This window comes from Durio zibethinus, chromosome 4 (assembly GCF_047325235.1).
Source record: "Durio zibethinus cultivar Kanyao isolate XHJ-2024 chromosome 4, ASM4732523v1, whole genome shotgun sequence".
In the NCBI taxonomy this organism is placed as follows: domain Eukaryota; kingdom Viridiplantae; phylum Streptophyta; class Magnoliopsida; order Malvales; family Malvaceae; genus Durio; species Durio zibethinus.
In genome coordinates, this window is record NC_143165.1 from 32,594,633 (window position 1) to 32,619,011 (window position 24,379).

The 24,379-nt window shown below is 33.4% G+C and overlaps 3 protein-coding genes and 1 pseudogene across 4 annotated transcripts; 2 read left to right on the forward strand and 2 right to left on the reverse strand.

Annotated features, from left to right (window-relative positions):
• Positions 1 to 1,560: 1,560 nt before the first annotated feature.
• LOC111287536 (AP-1 complex subunit mu-2) lies at positions 1,561 to 6,045 on the reverse strand. The gene is made up of 11 exons (XM_022878158.2): positions 5,711 to 6,045; positions 5,369 to 5,515; positions 5,173 to 5,235; positions 4,872 to 5,048; positions 4,689 to 4,792; positions 3,903 to 4,010; positions 3,672 to 3,768; positions 3,467 to 3,564; positions 3,188 to 3,329; positions 2,985 to 3,107; positions 1,561 to 2,080 (listed from the first exon to the last, which is right to left on the reverse strand). Exons 1-11 carry the CDS (start codon positions 5,837 to 5,839, stop codon positions 1,979 to 1,981), a joined length of 1,290 nt encoding a protein of 429 aa, XP_022733893.1. The 5' UTR covers positions 5,840 to 6,045; the 3' UTR covers positions 1,561 to 1,978.
• Positions 6,046 to 7,283: 1,238 nt separating this feature from the next.
• On the reverse strand, positions 7,284 to 10,980 carry LOC111288183 (ribose-phosphate pyrophosphokinase 4-like). Of its 2 annotated transcripts, XM_022878958.2 has the most exons (7): positions 10,544 to 10,980; positions 10,133 to 10,448; positions 9,951 to 10,046; positions 9,467 to 9,535; positions 8,292 to 8,420; positions 8,044 to 8,143; positions 7,284 to 7,574 (listed from the first exon to the last, which is right to left on the reverse strand). In XM_022878958.2, the coding sequence occupies exons 1-7, from the start codon at positions 10,909 to 10,911 to the stop codon at positions 7,441 to 7,443; spliced, it is 1,212 nt and encodes a 403-aa protein (XP_022734693.2). In that variant the 5' UTR covers positions 10,912 to 10,980; the 3' UTR covers positions 7,284 to 7,440. The 2 variants fall into 2 exon arrangements, with proteins under 2 accessions (XP_022734693.2, XP_022734694.2); XM_022878959.2 differs by lacking the exon at positions 9,467 to 9,535.
• Positions 10,981 to 14,480: 3,500 nt separating this feature from the next.
• On the forward strand, positions 14,481 to 19,633 carry LOC111287321 (glutamate--glyoxylate aminotransferase 2). Its single transcript, XM_022877801.2, has 14 exons — positions 14,481 to 14,614; positions 15,040 to 15,211; positions 15,904 to 15,969; positions 16,074 to 16,191; positions 16,557 to 16,638; positions 16,752 to 16,839; positions 17,000 to 17,158; positions 17,442 to 17,615; positions 17,715 to 17,846; positions 18,272 to 18,337; positions 18,448 to 18,512; positions 18,826 to 18,917; positions 19,006 to 19,162; positions 19,379 to 19,633. Exons 2-14 carry the CDS (start codon positions 15,095 to 15,097, stop codon positions 19,506 to 19,508), a joined length of 1,446 nt encoding a protein of 481 aa, XP_022733536.2. The 5' UTR covers positions 14,481 to 14,614; positions 15,040 to 15,094; the 3' UTR covers positions 19,509 to 19,633.
• A 2,635-nt stretch (positions 19,634 to 22,268) lies between these two features.
• LOC111288587 (cyclin-dependent protein kinase inhibitor SMR6 pseudogene) lies at positions 22,269 to 23,123 on the forward strand (annotated as a pseudogene).
• Positions 23,124 to 24,379: the final 1,256 nt, after the last annotated feature.

Genomic DNA, 24,379 nt, shown 5'->3' on the forward strand with positions numbered 1-24,379 from the left:
TAAAAGGGCTTTCTGTTTAAACTTTAAATAGTTCCATATTTCTGTAATTACTTAATTATAATGTTAATTTGATACAAAATATTTCAGTGATAGTATATTAAAGGAAAAAATTAATAAATTGATGAACTTAATTCTGATAGTTTACATACTCCTCTCGTATTGAGCCTTCGAGGTGAATCTAAGTGGAAAAATAAAACAAAGCTTCAAATTATTCACTGACTCAATAACCTCAAAATTCTTTTCAATGTGCTTTCCCTTTGCATATAACCGATTCATGTAGAGTGGGGCTAAAGTTGGATTCAGGTAAGTTAAAAAGGAATATTGATAGAGGCAAGCCAATAAGGCAATTTTAAGCTAGTCCAAAGAGTCAAAGATACAGATCTTGAAGAAGAGGTGGATAAGAAAATGGTGTCCCAATGGTCAAATTTGTTATCACGATATTTTCATGTTTCATCTGCTTCCAGAGACAAAGGAGACAAAGACATGCCATCTTTCCTAATGATGCAAATAATTACTCACTATCATAATGTTCTAACTCATTAAATATTTTTAGCTTTATTTTGCAGCTAAGTTGTGCCTGCAGGTCCAGGGTTGAGTCCTCATGCAGCAAAGCGTAAAGATTCAAAATCGTATTTTGAATTCTAATTTGGCCTCACCTTTGAAGCCCTTGGAGTTAAGTTACTATTTACTTTCACTTTTTCAAATTTCACCCTATATATTCCCTCCGGACACACAAAAAAAGAATGATGCGCCCATCATCAAAACCTTCGTATCTTGAGTATAGCTGATAATTTATGTAATTAGTTATCCTAGGACAACCTTCCACCTCCAAACATTGGCAATAAAAAAAATATATGAAAATCAAATGTCGAAGCTTATGCCAAGACTTTTAAGCTGCATATATTAGGAAGTATTATCCATTATGAAAAAGACCTATCATGAGAGATATTATCCACTTTGGAAACCAAACTTGACCCTCTTAAAATTAAAAATACCTCCTATAGGATAAATCCTTTATCTTTTACTTATAAGCTGGTCACAATTCGATCCTCGTCTATTGGATGTTGGTCAAAAGTGTGAACTACCGTGATTTCTCCGAAAACTATTATGGATTCCCACACATGAAGCCATTGATGCAAAGATGGTCAAACTGCACCAACTATAAGACCTTGTCCGTTTTGACAGCCCAACGCAATTTTTCTCACCATTTTGTCTTTTTAAAAGACAAAAACGCCTATATAAAAGAAAAATAGATCCTTGCTTATAAACCACAACGCAATCCTTAACCATTCGATGTGAAATCCTTTTTGGCTAAAAAACGATACACACCACCAAGCAAATAAAGGCAGTAAGAACCAACGAGCTCAAGTGGCAATACTAAGTATGTTTTATTTTTTATTGTTTGGGTTCAAATCTATTGGGAGGCAATGAAAAGATAAATTTTCATGAATTCATTAAATTTGAGATAAAAAAATCTGCTTGAACCTAGTCCGAAAAAGAAATATACTAAATGAAACCCAAAAACTCTTCGCCACCGTTTAAAAAAAACATAAAGGCAGCAGGTGTAAACAATTTTTTATAACATAGCCTGAAAATAATCCCATCGAATGATCCTCAAGGGTCAGATGTAAACAATATTGGCCAACGGGCAAATGTACATTAGCCTGGGCTGACACATTAGAAAAATAAATCATTGACAAAAAGAAAACAGAATACACAGTATTCAATTTGTAGTTTGATAAGGGAAAATGGGTGATATACGTTCTTGGTGATCATAATCTCTTACATACCTATTAGATAAAACAGTTATAAAGCACAGACCGTCTACCATGAAGCAGAAAATATTTTCACGACAAACCATTCTTGCATGCTCTTTATTGGCCTTCGTTTTTCAACTATTTTCCTTGAATTCTTATGTCCACAGTGATTCAAACTCATAAAAACTCAGTGAATTGGAAATGTAAACATAAAGAAATGGCTATCCAATAAGTCTTAGTTCATACTCGCCAGCCATTGTTATGTACCGTACCCATGGAAGAGCCTGGTAACCACTTTTCTCAATAATCTTCAAATAACGAACCTACAAAACCCCAACATGCGAGTAAGAAAATGACAAAAAAAAGTCAAAGTCAACACATCAAAGACAGGAAATTCCAGTAGGTTTAATGATTGTTTCAATCGTTTCAATTAGAAGCAAACTCAAACAACAATAATATCATTCTGGGTAATGTCTAAAGCCAAAAGTCATTCACACAGTGCTGCCCAGTGATCGTTTTTTATACTTGTATTGGATCTTATTGGTGGCTTCCATGCTACTAGGTAGATGCATACATAGTCACATAGTTGTATGGTTAGCATCTTTATAATGGATATCTAGCAAGCAAGCAAAACTAGCATGCTAACCAATAACTTTGAATGAGATAGGAAATGTCCGATCTGCAGTTTATTTATGCTTCATATGCACAGCATCACGTTGGATTGCTATCCTCAACCCACCCACCAATAAACAATTCATCACCATGTCGAATACCCCTAAATCCAGGCAACTTATCACGCTGCTTTGTGGATATAATAGATCAACCATGTTGATATTTTACCAGTTTCAGGCAGGATAATTTGATAGAACAGCCTGTTATATGCTATTTAAAGTATCCTACATGTTACTCAGTGATAATATATGACATCTCATAACATCATAGTTTCAAAGTATGTGGCATTGTAAACTCTAAAGCATAAATTTCCATTCCTTGCAAAAATAAAAAGTATTTGTAATGAAGGTTAACAAAAATTAATGTCCTCCCAAATTCAGATAGATACTCCAGTTCTTGACAGATGATAGAGTACGGAAGAGAGAGGAGGGGAGATTATGAAAAAATTACATTTTGGTATGCCAACAGCACAAGGAAGAGCAGAGATTGATGGAACAGTACAATTGACATAAACCAAATAAAAAAAATAAAGCAATCAAATTTCTGAAGACATACCTGTATCCCAGAAACAGTAAAATAAGGAATCTCAAACTTCACACGTATAGGAGCTTTTCTCTCTGGAGTTGCCTCTTCATCTGTTATGCTAGGAAGAGAAAACTCTGCCCTCAACATATACTCCTAATATTTTGAATTTCAAAATGATAAGTACCATGGCTTGCCAGAGAACTTTTGATAAGTTTGGAGTTGGTAGATGATACCTTGCCACCAGGAAAAGATCTTATTTTCCACATTAATGCATCATTTTCAGGTGCGTACGTTGCAGACCCCATTGATGTACGAACATTTGGACTAGAAGCATCAGCAGGCACAGGCACCGCAATCTCCACATTTGTAGCAGTGCTGCAAAGAACCATAATGGTCAGGAGTTTTTAGTAATCTAACCATAAGATAAGCCCAACTAGAGATCTGTGAAATTAAATAAGTTAAAAAGACTAGTACATAGGAATACAAAAACAAATAAAAAAAAAACCAAATACCTGCGCTCCTTGAACTGACTCCTGGCCTTTACCATAATCTCAACTCGGCTTCTTGAATGTTTTTCAACTTGAGCTTCTACCCAGATGAGAGGCTTTACCTGAAAGCAGAAATAATCACCATCATTAGTCATCAAGAATAAGCAATTGGCAGAAGGAAAGAAAGAAGGGGAGGGGGTTGTGAGAAATCAGAAGCAAAAAGGTCAACCTGAGTACTAAGTCTATATGTCATGAGATCAAAGGACCCATCGGGTGGTATGAAGGATATAGTTCGGTCATTTTCGAATCGGGCCAGACGAACACACCTAGACCAAAGCATTAATGTGAGGGAAACTTGCAACATCAGACTTCAGTAGCTGTTGCACCCAAAGCTAAAAAAACATATAATCAGAAGATTCAGAACCAGAGTTCAAGTAGAAGAGAGAGTTAGACTACATACTGATGAAACTTTATATCCTCCAAATCAATTGCCTTTCCCTTTGTAGCTCGGCCTTGTGCCTCAAGCAATACTCTATCATTTAGGCCAAGCTTACACTCGGGCATACCACTGAAACAGATAAATTGAACTCATATAAATAAGTAAATAAATAAATAAGTAGCTAGAAAAAAAATTTCCCAAGTGAAAGAAACTTTTTGATGCCATAATTATCAAGACAAAAGTCAATTGTTTGGACCATGTGCATGAAGGTTTGAGTTGCCTAGTACACAGGATAACAGAACAGGCATGCACGAACATGCCAGAATTTTCAAAGCTTCGAGTATAATATACATGAATGACATGGCAAACAGAATTTTCAAATAAATGGTCTCGTCAACAAGGGAGCAAAACAGAGATGGAAAGACACCATTCTCACATCCAATTTAGAAATGCTTCATCCAAATTGCAGAAAGTTGTATATATGAATCCAGGTCTCATCATGTCAGTCCTCTACCACTCAATCAGCATCAGCTTTTTTCCCCCATGAAATTCAAATAATGCTAACCCTTTATTTACCACTTGCAAACTACAAGATATTATCAAAAATTTGCCCTAAAATGCAATACTTTTTGGAACATGGATTTTGCTAAACTAGACACTCTTTTATATTGCCACTTTTTTAAGCATACTATTAATCTATTCATAAAAATATGCAAGTACACTCTTAAGTAAAGATAGAGTATTGACTTGAAATAAAGCATATTCCCTAAGTTGAACCATATATTTCCAAATTTCCAGAAAACACACCTCAAATAAGTTCTCATCTTCAATGCCCCAACAACATCCGACCTAATTATCTGTCCATTGCTGTTGACAAGTATGTTCACACTTTCTACCACATCCAAAAAAACCTGCAATGAACAAATCTTTGTAAGCTAGTATCTCAAGACATCAATACATAAATCAAAATAAGTAAAAAACGCCTCCTACTTCATTCTTCTTGTAGTTTATCCCTTCACTCCTCCAAGAGACTGCATTAGTAACAGCCATTGGAGGCCTCTGAGTAACTTCCATCCTATATGCATCAGTCTTGATAAATTCACTAAGTATTTTTGCTTCAGTGTATTGAGGGTAGCCAAAATCCATAATCTCATCAAGTAACTCATACTGGCAAAGGCATAACAAATACCCAATTATAAACTCTTTCAGTATAAATTGCATACTAATACCATCTAACAATCAATGTTGGAACTATTTAACCCAAAAGAAAACGCGTTTGATTTCCACATACCACTACAACAAAGTTATCCCTAAGCGATTCCTCTTCTAACTCCTCAAAATAATGCTTAAAGACCTGAAAGATTAATTCATATCGATATCAAGAAACCAGATCATATACTTCATTAAGAAAATAGCAAAGTAACAACTATACTCAATGGAAAATTTGATAAAAAGGCCTGAAACTACAATTACCAAATTGCCCTTACATCAACTAGACGGTGAAGGAAGAAAAGAAGACTGGCAGCATTGCAATTCTGCCTCGTCGCGGTCATCAAGTAAACGTTGCTGTGCTGAATAAACATGTACGTAACTCCATTATCGTACACCACTGGATCTTGTGACTGCGGATCCCCCTGTGAACCAAATCCAAAGAACGGAACTCAATGACAATCTAACCACTTTGAGCCCTATCGAATTAAAAGCTGATTCCAAGTATAAATAGCCTAATTCGAATTTAAAAAAAAAATTAAAGCAATTAACATAAGAAAATGATTTATCCTAAACCGGAAAAAATAGTAAATCTAAATTCTGAGATTATAAAAAGGAACCTCCTTTTCGATGAGTTTGGTGAAAAAGCGCTCAGCTTGAGTGGCGGAGACGTCGCCACGGTAATCACGCCACACCAGAACGCGGCCCTTTATATCTAGAAGGAATAGGGCCGATGCTGCCCCTGCCATTTCTCTTTTTTTTGTTTGGTCGTCCTACGAGTCCCTAGTAATTTGCAGATCAGATCGGTGTGGTTCAAGGTTTTGTTAAGATCTGATTGAATCAGAGCCCGGGAATGATGCGAGAGGAAAGATCTAAATGAAGAAAGTATAAAGCTGGGCGAGCTTGTTGAAGCTGAATCATAATTTGGGAATGTTCGTTACGATCTGCCCAGAGTGAATTAATTTCCTTTCTATTTGAGATTATAAATGGAAGGACAACGGTGAGCTCGATCTTGTAAATTGCCTGCCTGCTGTGCCCAATGTTTAGGCTTTAAAAAACGGCGCCGCTTTACAATTTTTAATTTCGTTGAAACTCACGCGCCAATACTGTGATTTTTCTGTTCTTTTTGTTTTTTCCTACCATTTGCCCCCTTCAAGTGGAGTCAAGCTCTTAAACTTGAGTCTTTCTTTACTAACAATTTTTTGTTGGTTAATTATTGTGGAGGGTTTTCTTTTTCGTGATTTTGTTCAATTAAATGATTTGTAACTTAATTTTATTTTACTTGGAAAAGATAGATTCAAATTTTTTAGAAGTTTACTTTCATCGTTTTCAATTTCATCATAATCATGATTCATTTGTACGTACATTGAGTTTCAAGGCTTGAGTTTAATGCTATGGACTATGGTTTTGAACCAGCTGATGCTCATAGAACTGATAGATCGGTAAAATTTTGAATATCCTTAGATGTATCATCTTTGATTGTTCTCTGCCTGTCCAGTTGTTCAGTGTCTATTGAGTGATGCACTTGGAGGATGCTTCCAAATTCCTTGCCTGTTAGCTTTGCAGCTTTATTCTGTGAGGTGCAAGTGGAATATTAAATTGTATTCTGTCTTCCAAATTGACACCCTAAACAAGTTATAAATGGTGATTTTCTGGGAAAAACAATTTCAGCGTCCCCCACTTCTTCATTTCCAACGAACCACCAGTAAGGGGGAGAAGTAACTCTTCTTTCCCTTTCTCTTTGTTAATTTTGAAAAGACATGACCATTTGACTATGTTAGCGGCAAGACAAGGTATGAAAGCATATAGAGTTAGGTTTGGCAGCTCTTCATGGCCAAAAAAGGCGAGCATATGATCGAATTGTTTGAAAGTATGGATGATCAGTAATTATAAGTTTTGTCATCTCCAGACACAGCCCGCGGTTGCTTGATCCAGTTACATTTATATGATAAGTGCTCGCTTTCTGAGTCTTTAAGGTGATTTGGTTTAGAATCGGAAGGTTTTATCAAATAAACAAATTGACGGCATGTTTCTCTTGCCAATTAGACTCTAGTTTTTCCTTTTTTTTTTTTCTTTTTTTCTCATTGGATGACTTGAAACTTGAAATTTGGAAGGCTTACAATTTGCCATATTTTACTAGCTTCTTCTGGCATGAAATTGTGGGCCATTAATAAGTATAAACCATCAATAAAATAGTCTAGAAGAACAGCATTTATTCAATCAATTAAAGCAAAAGTTTCTAAAATTTTGTTGCCGAAAGGGGTTCTGATCTCATTATTTTCTATAGACAAAAAACTCAGATTCTCTCAAAGTGTGTAATGAACGATTTATTAGTGGCTTTGAAGTATTTTCATATCTGAAGCGCAGCTGCGATGGAACCAGCAAGGCTAAGAATTTCAAATGGAGGTTTGCTGATCACCTCTTTCACTGTCTGAGGGCATGAATCAGTAATCCAGAAATAGGTCAGCCCATTCTCAGGATGCCCTACATAAATTAAGAGAACATCAGTCGATACAAATGATTAAACTAAATACAGAAACTGGAGAAAGCTGCAAATCGCAATGATAGCAAAAATTCTTCAAGTCACTAAATCATGAATAATGTCTGGTAAATGGTAATTCTAGGAGATACTAGGATTATCACATGTTAATTAGTAATAATTCAAGTTGAATTATTTTAGTTTATGGAAATTCAAATTCTAAACACCTCCATAATATTAAGGGCTCAAATATTCCTTAAGGTTACTGGTCGGGAATGTCAATGACATAGACTGTAATATTCTAAACTCAGTAAAAGAGTATCCGGTACCATTTTCACTTAATTATATTTGAGAGAGGAAGTCATCACTACAAAGCAACGCTTTTCTTGTCCTTTTTTATAATATAGATATATATATATATATATTGTAGAAAATGATACTTCCAAAATGCTACTTTATAGGTGCTTGCAGTACCTGCATTATCATGTTCAAAGCGTTGCCATGACCTGTTAGGGAAAATACCATGTGTCACATATGCACTTATTTTTGCCGCTCCATTGGCCGCTAATACTCTCTGAAAGACATGGACATGATGAGATGTCGATATGGAATTACAGACTTTACAATCCATAAACAAGAAAAATCGAACCAAGGAGTTAAGATGTTGGCTTATGGACTCAAAAGGATTAGTGAAGAGGAACTCCTAGATATGAGTAACGTACCTGGCATTCAATCAGAGTGCCACCTGATTGAACCAAATCGTCAACAATCACAACATGCCGTCCTGCAGCTTCTCCCTCCTTGATGCGTACAATTCTTTTGTCCCCTATCCGAACTTTATTACAAACAATCTGTTACCAATTCAAGAAGGTTATGCCAGCATCCATATGCAATGAACAAGTTCATTAAGAATGAGAGAGATGCACAAATTTACTAAATAAAGTTGAACAATCATCTAGATACAACACTTAAGCAGAAAAGGGAAGACCTAGGTCATATCCATAAAAAGAATAAGAAAAAACGGTCTTATGTAATCCCTCCACACATGTGGCTTTGCTTATATAGGATTCTTCCAATCCCATCAAATACGGAAAACTTCCAGATAATATCCATCCATATTATTATTATTATTTTTTTTGGCCAATAATCCATCCATATTATTTTAGTCCACTGAAACAAGAAAATCAAAGAACAAATGGTAATGGAATACTACCTCCAACTGCATGCAGTTTGTATTCCAAAATGAGCTAAAAACTAGATGTCACAAAGAGCAACACGGCACAGACAACAGAACCACATCATTCAATCTTATGTATGCATATATCCATGTTATCATAGCAGCAGACCAGAAACTTATTATGGTGGAATCTTGGGTCTATCCAACATATTTAGATCTTGCATTTACCACTAGCCTGATATTAAAGCCGGAAACAAACACTCTTGGACCACGTTACACAGGAAAGGGCACATTCTAAGTAAGAAAATATGAACCCAAGATAATCTCCTCTTTTACAAGATCAAATACTTGCCCTCAGAGTCCTGTCTGCATAGGTTTCAAATGTATGAAAAAGACCCCTTGGGCCTTTTTTCTTACATCTGCAGCATGATTTTTCCTAAATGTGAAAATTCTGTTAGACAAAGTGCTGTCAGAAGTGGTCAACTCAATCAGTTCATGTTACAATCAAATCATAAACTTTCAGCTTATTGGCAATCATGCTTTTTAGTTAAAATGAAGAATAAAAGGTGTAAAAACTGTAGAACAATTCACTACTGCAAAGAAACACTAAGATTCAACACTTTTGGACTAGTGAAGTGACTTCATGAACGAATAAATGTATGATAAACACAACTATAAGTGACACAGAGCATCCTTGTTTTCTGTTCAGATGTTATATACTGTTGGAAAATGTTGCAGCTGCTTATGAAATCTTTTCCATGCACCATCATCAGGAAATGCAATGGTTATCTGAAAATTGAAGAAAATTATAACAGAATATTAGAAATTAAAAATAGTTTAAACTCTGTAGTAAATGCTCTTTTCAACATACAGATTGACAAGAACCATAATCCAAAATTAATTTGAATGAAGAACAAAAATCTCTAAGAAAATTGATTTTGGTTCAACCATTAACCGAGGAGAAAAAAAAAAGATGAACCTTTTTACTCAATTTGAGAACTTCAAAAGTGTAGAAATCATCACATTAGAGAATCAAAAAATGTACAGTTTCTCCATCCTCGAATTCATAATTTAAGGTTTGATGCTTTCATTACAAAATCATTCAATCAACATATAACAAATATCACAAACAAAAGCACAAGCAATAACTATCACTTGCATTTTTTAAGACATAACATACAAAAAAGGGTATTATTAATCTTACATTGTCAGAGTCAGGGAGCTGTTGAAGCCTATTCTTAAACAAAGGTATCCCACTCTCAAAGCAAGGCAATATATTATCACCAAAGTAGAATCTCTCCTGAGAAAACACAAAACCAAGTCAAAAAATTTTCAAGAAATAATCAGAAGAATAAAAAATATATATAATTATATAAACAACTGAACCTGCAAAGCATGGATATCGAATGTCACTAAGCTAGTAGGCCCTCCTCTAGAAGTCGGTATATTGGACAATATCCTAGCAAGAGTAAATGCCGTCGCTACATCTCCTTCGTCCTCCATTCGCTCGAAAGTTCCGGTAGGGAAAAACGGGAGAACAAGCGTGAACGAGGAAATGAACAATTTCGGCAATGCATAGATGACCGATAAATGCTCGAAAATCACTGCCGGCGAACTAAATGAGGCTAAAAAGGCTACATTTTGTCCTCGAATTCCGTGTGCATTTGGTATGAACAAGTTAGGAAATCCATCTTCAAATGTCCTAAAATAAATATAAATTTGAAATTTAATTTACAAGGATTTAACTATTAATGATATCTAAAAGCTTAACATTAAATTGAGATTTGATCAGGTTACCGCCAGTTGATGCTACGGGGCTCAATGGCGTCTGACTCAGCAGCGATTCTCTCGGCGAGCACCTTGGTCTCGGCGCAGTAAAAAAGGCAGACTTTTTTACTGGTTTTGACCGCAGAATCGGAGGCGGAAGCGGCCGCCATTGACATCGAAGAAGGAGAATTTTGTATCAAACGGAGAGGTTCGGTTCCGGAGAGGAACTCAACGCTCCAATTCGAAGGTTTATTTTCAAGGCTCTTAATCTGACACCGAAAATGACTGTATTTATTGTCGTTTAACAAAATCGAAAATGGTTTAAAGGAAGTGAAATTGGAGAGGATCTTTTTTGCGTTTTGGAAAGAAGAAGGGAGTGGTGGCGACGTGGCCGCCATATATAGCGGCGGTCACACAGTAAAGTGGGGATTCTTCTTCGGAAGGGTGACGCTAATTTTTCGCTTTCTGTGTTGCTGAATACCAACTATAATCTATATATAAGAATTGGCAAAATGGAAAACTCATTTTATCAATGATTTTATTATTATTGCTTATATCCCACTCTGACATCAATGATTTCTCCGCATGTATGCAGCGTGTTTTTTATTTTGATCATTGTTTTCATTAAACTACTTTTTAATTGGTCAAACTATCAGCAGGCAAGGTTTTTCCAATCCTTGTTTAGAATTTTTAATTAAAATATATAATTACTGTCTTACGTTTTTTTATTTAATATTTAAATGATAAATAATTATTTTTTATCCATATAGAATATATTATAAATGGTTTGACATAATTTAAATGTAAAAAACATATACTAACATAGAATAATAATTTTTTACAAGTTTTTTTTTTTAATATTTGGGGACATTTCAATGACCTTAGAGACTAGCTTAAGTAAGTATTAATTTTTCTAAGTTAGATGTTGATAGAATAATTCTTTAAAAAGGAAACAAAGTTTGGTATGCTATGAGTAGACTTCGACCATTATTGTGTTATGTAAAGGAAAATAATTAATGCGTTCATGCACATGAATTCCGTCCTAATAAGGTTACAATGACAGACTTAAGAAAATTATAATAGATACAAAAATCTTGGTGTGACGGCTTACGTTATTAACTTTTGATGTTATTATTTTTGTGAGTTAGTATTTAATATATTGTAAATATAAAATTTTAATTATACAAGAGCAGTTAAGAAAGTAATATATATCTTTTTTTTAATTAAATTTTTTATTTTTTAAATATTTTTAAAAATATATATATTTTTTTTAGTCTTGCCTGTATAATTAAAATTTTATATTATTAGTGTACTAACTACTAACTCTTGTTTCTATTTTTTTTTTTTTTTGAAAAATTGTCATCAATCTAAATAGCATTACTCTCATTTATAAATTAAGTGATACTTTGTTTTCCAAATAAAAATTAAAGTGAGAGAATCTTATCTCATTTTCAAGGTGAGGCATACCATAAATCTCAATGGAAGTTTACATTAAATTTATAAATTATTTATTAAAAAAAATTATTAATACAAAAATTTAATTTAATTGCGAAATATTTAATTCTTACGAACTCAATCAATTACAATCTCACATCTAATATTTATGTTATCATATATATGCATAAAAAATTATCTTATATACATAGTTTTTAAACTTTATCAACTAAGATTAGAGAATTATCACACACACACGCGCATATATATATATATATATATTCATTAAAAAAATATTTTTAAATAATTTATAAATTGATATGTTAAAAAAATGATACACGATAATAGAATCAAAACTTCAAAATTCATTTATTTCTTTTATCAGAATTTTTGAAACTCTTCTTAAAATCATCTAACTGATAGTATCATGTTTTTAACCAATTTAATTAGTTTAATTATATAAAAGTTTAAATCAAATCTGCAAACAACTCTTAAACAAAATAACTTAGCGGTGGCCATAGCTCTCATTGGATTTGTTAAATTTTCCTTTTTATCTATAAAGATTTCTCTCATTTTCTCATAATCTTTCACTCGGGCCTCCTAATCATTTTAAAAACCATAATTTAACCCATTAAATGTTCTGTTAATTGTTTATTAATCCTAACTTAATCCCTTAATTTTTTTTCAATTTTTTATTTTGTAATTAAAAAAAATTCAAATTTCTTATTTAGCTCTTGAGTAATTTATTTATTAAAACAAATTATTAAGTAATTTTTTTTGTTCACCAAAAAAAATTACATTTTTAAAATTTTTAACAATATATTTTTATATAATTAGTTTGACATTTTCAATAAACATATGGAACATAGTTTTTACGTGACTTTGTTTGGTTTTTTCAATATAAATACATATATTTCTATCAATTACAACTTAATTTAAAAATTACAAAAAGCAATTTAAATTTCTTTGTGATGGAAAAGATTTTATTACTTGATAAATTGAAAATCATGTGCGGCAGAGCTGGATGGAATGTCAAATAATAACAGGAAGAAAATTACAAGGACATAGATGAATCTGGCCAGGGCGACATATAGTTGATTCTTACGCACCAGTTGTCTGGTTTTTCTATTCAACAAGTTGCTGCTACAAAGAGTCTACATTTACGCCAAGCTCCATAATCGAAACAAGCAAACAACAAGTTCATATGGCGGAAATTTGCAAATAGACGCTGACTTTGGAGTTGTTATTACGGACTAATCATGCGTGAGTTAAGGCACTTTTTAAACACCAGTTTGGAATAATTGGGCTCACAGTAGCTAGCAGGTGACGCAAATTTTTTATATTTTAATAATTTATGTATTTATATTTATCAATTTCATATTAAAAGTATGTAAAATATAAAAATTATTATGTTATATATAAAAATATATTTCTTGTTTTATTAAATTTATATATTATTTTTGTTAAATATATAATTTATATATTAAAATTTTAAATTATACATCATACTAATTCAAACTCTAATCTTGTTAACAATATTAATTTATATATGATATTTAATAAATATTATCAAATTATATATTCATCATATATATTATTATCATTTTTTTAATAATTAAAAATATATTTTTTATTTGAATCTTAAAAATTATTTAAGTTCAATCAATTATTTTTTATCACATAATATCCACATAAAAATTTTATTAATTATTTAACAAATAACATATATATATAATAAAATTATACTGATTAAATATTATATAAAAGAGCTAAGATTATAATATTATAATTTGAATTAAAACAATATATTATTTAAAAATTTATTGTGTAAATTATATATTTTATTTTTTAAAATATCAATTTATATATATATATATATTTTTAAATTCGAGAAAAAAACAGTTAACTCTTTTTTATTTTCATTGACCCTCTCTATAACTTAAAATCTTTGTTGGAGTTTCTTCGTTTTTTCCATAACTAAAAGCCTTAATAATAGAATTTTTTCAGATCAGGTTTACGAAAATAAGAGGGATTTGAAAATGTTACCGCAACATGGATTTCTTATGATCTTATCTGTTATGATCATTCTCAAAAAAATAAAATAAAATATGTTTCCCAACAGAAGCCATCTATCTCGAATTTTGTCTTTATGCTAAATATAAAATAAGTAAATAAATAAATAAATACCCGGAATTTAAAAAAGAAAGAAAAATGTGCGATGTTGACCAAATTGCCCTTATCGTGGCCATTGGAAAGATGGAAGAATTCCTAAGAACCAAATATGACCACACTTTAAGAATTGGAGAGAGTGACCAAAATGAAATGAGTCCAAAATAGATTTGAGTCCCCAATTATCTACCAAGAGCTCACTGTTTGAAGCTGCACCACACTTCTTTCATCAATTTTATCCATTTTGTCTTCGATCTCAAAATAAAGTAGCAACTCCCCATTTTCCAAATAATCCATTTGCTCCAGTGGCTTTGCTGTTGCCACTGCCACTTCTTATATATTTTGCCTTCGCCCCGACACAAAAGGCCTTTGACACTCGCAACATAACAAACCATTAAAATCTGTGGGTGGCCGAGGCTCTACGCAGCTCAGAGTATCAGTTCCAACTTCACTCACCACACGGGTTAACCTCGTTCAAGGAGTCTTTTCAAGTTTCCAGTTGAGTCACGGATGATTCACGATTAATCAATTTTGGGTTCTATTTTTCTTCATTCTTTTGCGGATTCTTGGTTTCGTTTTTAAGTTAACGATGTGATTTTTTTAGATAGAGATCAGTTGTTCATTAACTGTTTTCATCTCCTCCATGTATTTCTCTGCCTGAATTTTCAAGTCGTGTGGTTCACCTTTTTCTTTAGTGACAGTTGCATTGATCGCAAGAAAATCTGTTTGTTGTTATGATTTTTCCTTTTAAAGTTGTTTGTTAATGCATGTATTCATATCAGATGAGCTTTAGAGCCGATTTTACGATTTAGGATGAGAGTGATTTTATAGTGATATGTATATGCATCTGATTGTGAAAACAAACTAATAACTTACAAAATCAGAATGTTAAATCCGATTTATTCTTCGCGGTTTTCTTACAGGTTGAGTACTGAGTCCACACCTTGTTAAGTTTAAGGAAGGAACTTGAACAGTATCATGGGTACTAAGGCATTAGACTATGAGACACTGAATGAGAACGTGAAGAAAGTTCAATATGCAGTTAGAGGCGAGTTGTATCTTCGAGCTTCTGAGCTTCAGAAGGAAGGGAAGAAGGTATATTTTGCTTGTTTTCTTCTTATTGAACATGTAGTTTGACTTCTTATGCATCTTCTTGAACAACTAGTTGGCGCAGAGGTTTTTATGTGGTTGCTTTTGGCTTTTGTAATAAAGGAAAAATGTGTAAATCCCTACATATTCTTTATTGGGGCATTTGAAATTGTTGTTCTTAGATTTTTTGAGAAATTATCATAACCGGTATCTCGCACTCTTCCGCTAAACTTATATAGTACTTATTTACCACACATGGCTTGTACTTTAATTTTGTTTTGAATTGTAAGTTATTTATTGTCTTTTGAGTATTCAGTGATGCGACTACTAGTTTCTTAGTGAAATGCCTGCCTTGATTGATTCTGTTTTCATCTTTTGGCTGAAATTTTCGCAACGTAGGATTCTTGCTGTTGAACACAATTAAAATGTCTGCATGAACCACTATGCAGGGTATGTAGTCCCTACAGTTTACTAGAATCCACTACGTGCTGGGAGAGTGTGAATTTCCATGTGTTTACTGCTTCTCAAGAAGAATTTTTTTCAGAATTAATTATATGTTTTGGTGTTCTAGGGAGTATGGTTGATGCTTTTCCATGGATTAGTGACTAGAACTTTATTAATATGGTACTATTAAATTTTCAAAAAGAAACATAGTGTGCTTATGTCAATTTTTAATTGCTTTAATTTTATTTCTGCAGATTATTTTCACAAATGTTGGCAACCCTCATGCTCTTGGACAGAAGCCACTGACTTTCCCTCGCCAGGTATAAAGTTCTATGTAGTTCAGTTTTCATTTGTTGGAAATATTCTGTGTTGTTCATTCGGTTGTTAATAGTATGTGCTGAACCAAAAAAATGTGCTACTGCAGGTGGTTGCTCTGTGCCAAGCTCCATTTCTGCTAGATGATCCTAATGTAGGACTACTGTTTCCTGCAGATGCAATTGCAAGAGCTAAACATTATCTTTCAATGACTTCTGGTGGTCTAGGTATATCATCATGTTATTTATAGGAAAAGATCTGTCAAACCACCTGAAATATCACCCTGTCATTTAATAACTCACGCTTTGTTTTCTTCAGTCTATATACTTGTTAAATAATCTGCCAGTTGAGTTTTTATCTTGTCATTTATTTAAGGTATGCTTATGTTTTGCTGAATCTCATTATTTTGTATAAATACTTATCTGGCCATTTAGCCCTTTCTTTCCCATACATTAGTCTTCAATTTTAGTTAGTACTTTACAATCATGCTATTGTAGCTGATCTAAGAACAGTTCCTGAGGGTTCAAAGAATTTAAAGGATTCGAATATGATCTACAATATAATTAACATTGTGCCTACACCATGTATCTAGGTGCATATAGTGATTCCAGAGGTCTTCCTGGCATAAGGAAGGAGGTAGCTGAATTCATCGGAAGGCGTGATGGGTATCCTAGGTGATAATCTAGATGCTATCACTGATGATATTTACTTTTCTCACAAAAGAATTCTCATTTTTGGTTCCCAAGTTGTAAGCTTAGTGGTTATTACCTTCTTTTACCATTGGCAGTGATCCAGAACTCATATTTCTCACCGATGGTGCCAGCAAAGGTGTGATGCAGATCTTGAATTGTATTATCCGTGGTCAAGGGGATGGGGTAACATATTCTGCTCATCCATTTTGCTAAAACATAATTCCATCATCTATTATCATCTTTTTTCAACATCCCAGTTTAATTTCTTCTGGCTTATAGTTTAGAGATTTACCATGTTCCCAGTGTGTAATGCTGTACTCCATTAAAAATTTTGCATTGCCAGGTTTTGGTTCCTGTCCCACAGTATCCACTTTACTCAGCTACAATCTCTCTCTGTGGTGGTTCTCTTGTTCCTTACTACCTGGAAGAGACTGCAAATTGGGGGCTGGATGTTAATAATCTACGCGAATCAGTCGCACAGGCTCGCTTTAAAGGAATAACTGTTAGTATACTTGTTCTCTCGATTGGTTATGAAAGAATTTGAGAAATATGGTCTGAAACTGCACAAACGTCACAATTGGATGAATTGATTTATTTTGGCTGGAACAAAACAGTTTTTACGTCCCAAATTTATTTTCTCTACTCAACTCGTAAATGCTGTTTGTTACATTTTTGTTCCATTTGGTTTGGATACTACAGTAGCTATCTTTGTTTTGGTATGAAACACTCTTTCCCTAATACATGCCACCACCAACTGAATCTCTTTTATGTTTGTATGTGACCAGGTAAGAGCAATGGTAATTATTAACCCTGGCAACCCTACTGGTCAGTGTCTCAGTGAAGCTAATTTAAGAGAAATATTGAACTTCTGTTACCAAGAAAACTTAGTTTTACTTGGAGATGAGGTTTATCAACAGAATATATACCAGGATGAGCGCCCCTTTATCAGTGCTAGAAAGGTAGATGCTATTTTGCTGTTAGCTCAAACCACATCTGAGTCTTTGCATGGAGTTTTAACTTTTTTTTTAATTGCATGTTTTTCCTTGTACCACTGGAAGATTTTGATGGATATGGGGCCACCCATAAGTAAGGAAGTCCAGCTTGTTTCTTTCCACACTGTGTCTAAAGGATATTGGGGTGAATGTGGGCAGCGGGGTGGATACTTTGAGATGACCAACATTCCTCCACAGGTTTGTGTTGTTTTAATTTGCCTAACGATTTTCATGTCCTTCAAAGGGAGCCAAGAATTTCTCCCAAATGTCAATACATGATGAAATGTGAAATAATTTTAGCACCATTGCTGTTGAATTTTCACGGTAATATGAAATCCAAATGAATTGAAACACATTATGACTCGAAGTTCATGGGTCATATAGAAGAAGGTATTACCAGTTATTTTCCCAACTTTGATGTTAATCTCAAACGGGTAAATTTATTATGATTCTTGTTATTTATAATCTCAACTAAATTGCTTTGCCATGTTGTTACATACATACTTCACACACATTCTTCTTTTTATCATTCTTCTTACCTGATGTAGGTTGTAAAACAAATATAAACTGGATTCTTGAACTGGTGCTCTGTTCTGTTTTGCTTTCATGATTTTATATTACAGACAGTTGATGAGATCTACAAGATTGCATCAATATCACTCAGTCCAAATGTTCCTGCTCAGATATTTGTGAGTTGATGTCATCCTATTTTCTGTGAACTTGGGCACTTTAATGTTTCTGACTTTCTTTTCTAGTTATGTTAGCTGTAAGATAAATAAGCTTCCTCTTCTCTTTACAGATGGGGTTGATGGTCAACCCACTCAAGCCTGGAGACATTTCATATGAGCAATTTGTTAGAGAAAGGTATGCCTGCTAAGACAAGCTTGCAATGACTTGGTGCGCTGATGCATATGTTTCCTTCTGGTTAAATAAAAAAGGATGGTGCATTTTTCTTCTTTCTTATGGTCATGTTGAACAGATGCCTCATGTTGATGCATTTTTTAACCATCTAAATTTGGCATGTTAGAAACTACTTAGAGTAGGTTTTTTGGTCATGAGTAATACTGTAAGAAAAATCCATAAGTTGGTTTGAACTTTGGAATGTTGATTTCCTCAAATAAATGGAAAGGAGCTTTGTCCTTTAGCTTTAATTAACAATGCCATTTAAAACTTGCAGCAAAGGAATCCTTGAATCACTGAGAAGAAGAGCAAGACTAATGACTGATGGATTTAACAGCTGCAAAAATGTGGTTTGTAATTTCACTGAAGGTAAATAGTTGTTCTCAAGTCTCCACATGTAATTCGAAATTTTTCTTTTTTGTGATTCCTCGGTACTTTCTTGCCGGTAATCATACAGGTGCCATGTATTCTTTTCCTCAAATTCGCTTGCCACCAAAAGCTTTAGAAGCTGCCAAAAAGGCAGGAAAAGTTCCAGATGTTTTTTATTGTCTCAAGTTGTTGGAAGCAACTGGCATCTCCACTGTCCCTGGCTCCGGATTTGGACAGAAAGAAGGGTACTTCTCCATTTATTCATTACCTTAGAATTTTCAATAATAATCTTTCATGTTGTCCTACCAGAAAGCTTCTTCTAAGCTTACCGTTCTCAAGAATTTTTTTTTCTTTAAACAATGTTTGTTTGTTTCTGTTTCCTTTGGTCATGTTAGAAAATATGCATGGATCTGTTTCTAATTACCTAAGTGCCTTTCTAACAATATGCTTTCCCTAAACAGGGTCTTCCACTTAAGGACAACAATTTTACCTGCTGAGGAAGACATGCCCGAAATCATGTCAAGTTTCAAGAAATTCAACGAGGAGTTCATGGAGCAATATGAAGATAATTGGAGTCACTCAAGAATGTGAAGGATGTTTTAAATTCTGATAACTGTATTATATTAATTGGCTATTGCAAGCCACTTTATACATGTGCAAACTTTATTTATGTTCTCCCTTTTCTCGAGCAATAAACTTCATGCTATTGAAGACTAGCCCTCCTTCTCTTTCTTTTTCTCCATTGGCATCCCTCAAATACTATTAATTTTCAAGGCCTTATTGGGCCTCTGGTATTGTCATAATATAGTTGAATGCAGTAGCTGATCTGTGAACAAGTATTGGATCAAAATGCTAAATCTATCTGATACAGTGTACAATTGCTATAATTCCAATGTGAACTCTTATCTGTCTGCCTGATCAGGACCTGTTGCCGGCTCTGATCAGAAACAGGATTTGCCACAAAGCCATGACCATCTGGATACTTGTTCCATCCTGCGTCAAACTAATTGCAGAACTACTATGTAGTCATCGTTTATAAAAGTTGGAGGTCCACAACTCTGCTGTACCTATCAATATGAACAAAACGTACATCTTAAAGGAAGAAAATGGAACCTTTCTCCAACCAAATGAAGCAGAAGCAGTTGTTTTAGCATCTCCTTAGTAGGTGGGTGGGAGACCTGGAGGTGGAGTTTTAACTTTTAATCTCATTGGCATCAGACATTAGTGATCAGTCCCTTGCTGAACAAAAAAGGTAGATTCCTTCTAAGTACCCCTTACAGAACCAGCTGCCATCCCTTTGTTTTCCAGTTGCCTATGACACTTCATACAAAAAACAAAATTCTGAATTATGGGTTTTTCTCTCCCATCAATCTGCTACTGATTTCTCAAGCACCAGAAATCCAGGATCCTCCTGAATGACACATGCTGCTGTAATATATGCGTCATTGAGCTTGTTCCCAAAAGGCACCGGGATGACTCTGCTACTGGCAAATTAATGTTCTGTTTTAAAGTCCTGTCAATTTGTTTGAAATTTCGACTGTATTTTTATTGTATATTGGCCAGCTGCCACAGGCATAAGGTGGTGACTGATGACCTCTGTATCTAAATCCTGTACATTTTTGCCTCTTTAATTTCCCTTTTTCTGGCCATTTGTTCACGTATTTATTTGGATGACGTTTATTTGACGTCAATTTATGTTGCTTTCGACATTTTACGAACAAAAAAAAATTTATTTGGAGTTTCATGCAACAGTTGCTTTTCAATGTGAAAAAAAAAAAAAAACTCCATTTTAACTTTCATTTTTTATAATATTATATTCAATTAAAATTTTAAAAATATGTTTTGAGATTTTTAAAATTAAAAACTTATAAATCTTATTTTTAAATTTTTTTAATTTTATAATTTTATTAAAAATAATAGTCAAAGTTGACTTAATTTAATAAAAAAAATCAATAAAAACAACAATTTTGAGACGAGAAGTATTATTGTTGGAATTTTTTTATAACAGGATTAAGGATATTTTCGTTTAAGTTGAATTTAAATTTTAATTATTGAAATTAATCCGATAATTAAAGATACGTATTTAATTTGCATGTTTCAGCCAGCAGAGGTTTGATTGTGGACTAAAATAGTAATATGCATGCAACATCAAACTCTACTCTTGGTCTGTGCTCACTGCAGACATGATCTTAGCATGATTTTCCTTTTATGTTCTTTGTGATAAGGGATCAAATTTTACCTTAAATTAGAGTTTTGCAAATACCAAAAGGAGTTCCCTCTTTTTCTATTTCCATCATAAAGATTTTTTTGGCAGATAAAAACCAAAAATAAATAAATTGTTCTTTGAATTGCATCATGATTTGATTCGATATATGAGAGATTTTTTTATTTTTTATATTTAATTTTGTTAAAAATTAAATTTTAATTATTGAAATTTTTTTTATCTTTGATAGAATAAAATCCAATTAATTAAAAAGTGTTAATAAAAACTGATTAAATATAATTAAAATATATATTTTAAAAATTTACATTTAATACAATGGTTTTAGTAAATTCAAAAAAAAATAATACATAAATTACATTTTTTTCTTATATATCATCTTAACTCGTGCAATTAGAGACTGATTAACATTTCTTCGTAATGTTATACTTTATCTAAGATTTAAAAACTCAATTTAAATTATCATTGGTCTATAAAGCGAAAGCATTCTCGTTTGAATCTTTCTTTCTTTCAAAGAGGCTTTAACTTATGGCCGAAGAAAAGGAAAAAAAAAGAAAAAACGTCGTTAAATAAGGCTTTTACTACTAGTTTTAGTATTTAACCAGAAAGGAAATATTGCAAACAAAGAGGGGAAAACTGAAAACCAGACATTGTAAAATTTGCAAAAGAATTGACAAATTTAGACGAGTATATATGAAAAAAAAAAAAGTTATATGATTTAATTTTTTTGTAAAAATTAAATATAGATTTATCTGTATTTGATATATTAATATAAATTATCATATGATAATTTTCATATTTAATAATATTTAATATAAAAAAATTATCAAATACAAAAATAAATAAACAAAAATATTGAAAAGAATATGCGGGAAACTATTGGTGATCCCTATGTCCGCCACCCCAAAAATTGCCGCTAAAATCCCAGTTACTCCCCCAACCCCTTTTTTTTATTTATTTTTTCCTCTGAAGGCTGCCCGCGGTCAGTTAGATGAACGGGCAACGTATAGAAGTAGTGTAGTAGTTGTTTTTGGCGTTAGTCTTTTTTTTTTTTGCTGTCTTGCTTATGTCACGAGTTTCCTCGGGTTCTCTTTTTATTTCTCCCCGATTGGTTTAAACGCAACATTCAACATTGCCTCCTCCAATTACTTCTTGCTTTCACTTTCTATCATTATTTTAATCTTTTTTTTTTTTTTTACATTTAAAGGCCCTTTGCATTTAGCTGAAACATTTCTTTTTCTCTCAATGTTCCTTCAGCCCTCCACTGTCCTTCTTTATTGCTAACCAAAACCTCTTTCTTTTCCAACACTTTCCTTTTGATTCTCTCCACAAAGGGAAAACAAAATAAAAAGATAGAAAAACCCATTTTTATTCCCTTAATCAGTTATTCCATTATTCCTTCCTAGCTAGCTATAATTATAGTTGAAAGTTTTGGGTTGGGTTTTTGATCCAAGGATATGGGGGTTTCAGGGAAGCCTCAAGTAGATGGAGGGTTAGAATCCGATGGCAAAAAATGGGTTATTGCAGGGATTTCTTTACGAGCTCCATTGAAGCCTATATGTACAAACCCTCCAGTGGAGAAAGATAAAGAAAGTGACGATCACCAAGGAGACGAATCGTGTTCAACCACACCAACGGGAGAAGGAGCTAGAATTCAAACGATATTGACGTGTCCACCTGCACCAAGGAAGCGAAAACCTACTTTGAAGTGTAACTATGGAAGTGTTAGAGAGTTCTTTACTCCTCCGGATTTGGAGACTGTCTTTATACGCCATGTTGAAGGGGCTAATTATAACTAATATATTCATCAAAACAAGCTTGGCGCTTTGGCTTTTGCATCCCACATCTTGTCATCTGCTTATCGTTTTATTATACTCTTACTTTTCCTTTTTTTTTTCCCTTCTGTTTTAGGTGATTTTGTACTGATTAGTAGAAGTTTATGTACAGGGGAATTCATAAATAAATTAACATGGAAATTTAGCTTCTTTGGGTTCGTTTTTGTGCTTCATCTAACTACCTTCTGAATGTGGAAAAATGGGAGCTGGCTTTTCTTTCTCCTTTCTATATTTGTATTAAATTTCTACCTTCTGTGTTAAATCTATAAAATTTTAAAGTATCCGTCTTTTAGTTAAGAAACGGAGATCATTGATCTGGGTTGTCTTCCAGTTTATATGATCTTACTATTTTTTTAATGTTCTCTTGTTGTTGCTGCTCTGTTGTTGTTTGAAACTTTAGCAGCTAGTACTATTCATGTTCATGCGTGGAAGTGGCACATGCAAGTCAACATCTAGCTGAGGTTCTACAAAAGGTTTTCAAAGGGAAAGTAAAGGTAAATCCTTTTCGAAGGGCAAGGTAGATGCGCACGGATGTTTCACACCAGCTGATTGACCGAGACAAATCCCTATAAAATGCTTAGTCTTAGCCCAAAGACCTACTGCCCCATCATCCCCTCTTTAGACTTTAAGCTTAGTTTTTCACCGTCCCACCCACCTCGGACTCTTATGATAGTGGGAAGGTTCTTTTGTGATAACCCAAGGAGAGAAAAAAAAAAAGAAAAAAAAAGGAGAAAACATATGTGGGGAGACTTGGATTAGAATCCTATGCAAGAGTTTGAATGGACCATTTTATATTTAACTCTTCCAAGTTCCAATCCCTCAAGTTTTGCACACCAATAATTGACAATATCACTCGCATCTGCATTTCTTAATCTGTATAGTAAATACTAATTATTAAATTGAGATAATGGAAATGGAATGTTTTATTAACAAAAGTAAAAAAAAAAAAAAGGGTTAATCCATTTGTCCGCAACTGAAGATTGTGCGGCAATCAGCAGCATCCAGGGATAGTTAAAAAAAAAAAAAAAAAGTTGACGGGGGACTTCACCTAATCTGGCGTTCATTTTGTACTCTTAAACAAAGCTTTCTCGGGATCAGAGCTCTGAGATTAAGCAATAATGTTTCAACACGTCTTATAAAGTAAAAGGTTGAGAATCTCTTGTGGCCTCTCTATCGTGTAATCATTTTGGATTAGATTATTCACTAACTCCTCTTATCTAGTGGTATATCTTATTGGAGACCACATGGAAAGCATATATTATATTTTTATGCTTTCGGCAATGTTACCAGTCCTCGGTGGCTAATTTGTCATTGATTGTTAAAATTTTTAGTAATTCTTTGGTTTTCCTGAGTCTGTTTTTCATCACTTGAAGAGACCAGGGAGCAATTGGGATCATGCAAGAATA

What these genes read in the sequence shown, in the direction of transcription:
- LOC111287321 (XM_022877801.2), top strand. Translation starts at nt 15,095, where the DNA reads ATGGGTACTAAGGCATTAGACTATGAGACACTGAATGAGAACGTGAAG. An exon ending in CCTTTATCAGTGCTAGAAAG is followed by an intron (nt 17,616 to 17,714) that starts GTAGATGCTATT and finishes TACCACTGGAAG; the next exon opens with ATTTTGATGGATATGGGGCC. An exon ending in TGACCAACATTCCTCCACAG is followed by an intron (nt 17,847 to 18,271) that starts GTTTGTGTTGTT and finishes TTTATATTACAG; the next exon opens with ACAGTTGATGAGATCTACAA.
- LOC111288183 (XM_022878958.2), bottom strand. Translation starts at nt 10,911, where the DNA reads ATGGCGGCCACGTCGCCACCACTCCCTTCTTCTTTCCAAAACGCAAAA. An exon ending in CCCCGTAGCATCAACTGGCG is followed by an intron (nt 10,449 to 10,543) that starts GTAACCTGATCA and finishes TATTTATTTTAG; the next exon opens with GACATTTGAAGATGGATTTC. An exon ending in CTTTGAACATGATAATGCAG is followed by an intron (nt 7,575 to 8,043) that starts GTACTGCAAGCA and finishes TAATTTATGTAG; the next exon opens with GGCATCCTGAGAATGGGCTG.
- LOC111287536 (XM_022878158.2), bottom strand. Translation starts at nt 5,839, where the DNA reads ATGGCAGGGGCAGCATCGGCCCTATTCCTTCTAGATATAAAGGGCCGC. An exon ending in AAGATGAGAACTTATTTGAG is followed by an intron (nt 4,011 to 4,688) that starts GTGTGTTTTCTG and finishes TATCTGTTTCAG; the next exon opens with TGGTATGCCCGAGTGTAAGC. An exon ending in AGTCAGTTCAAGGAGCGCAG is followed by an intron (nt 3,330 to 3,466) that starts GTATTTGGTTTT and finishes GGTTCTTTGCAG; the next exon opens with CACTGCTACAAATGTGGAGA.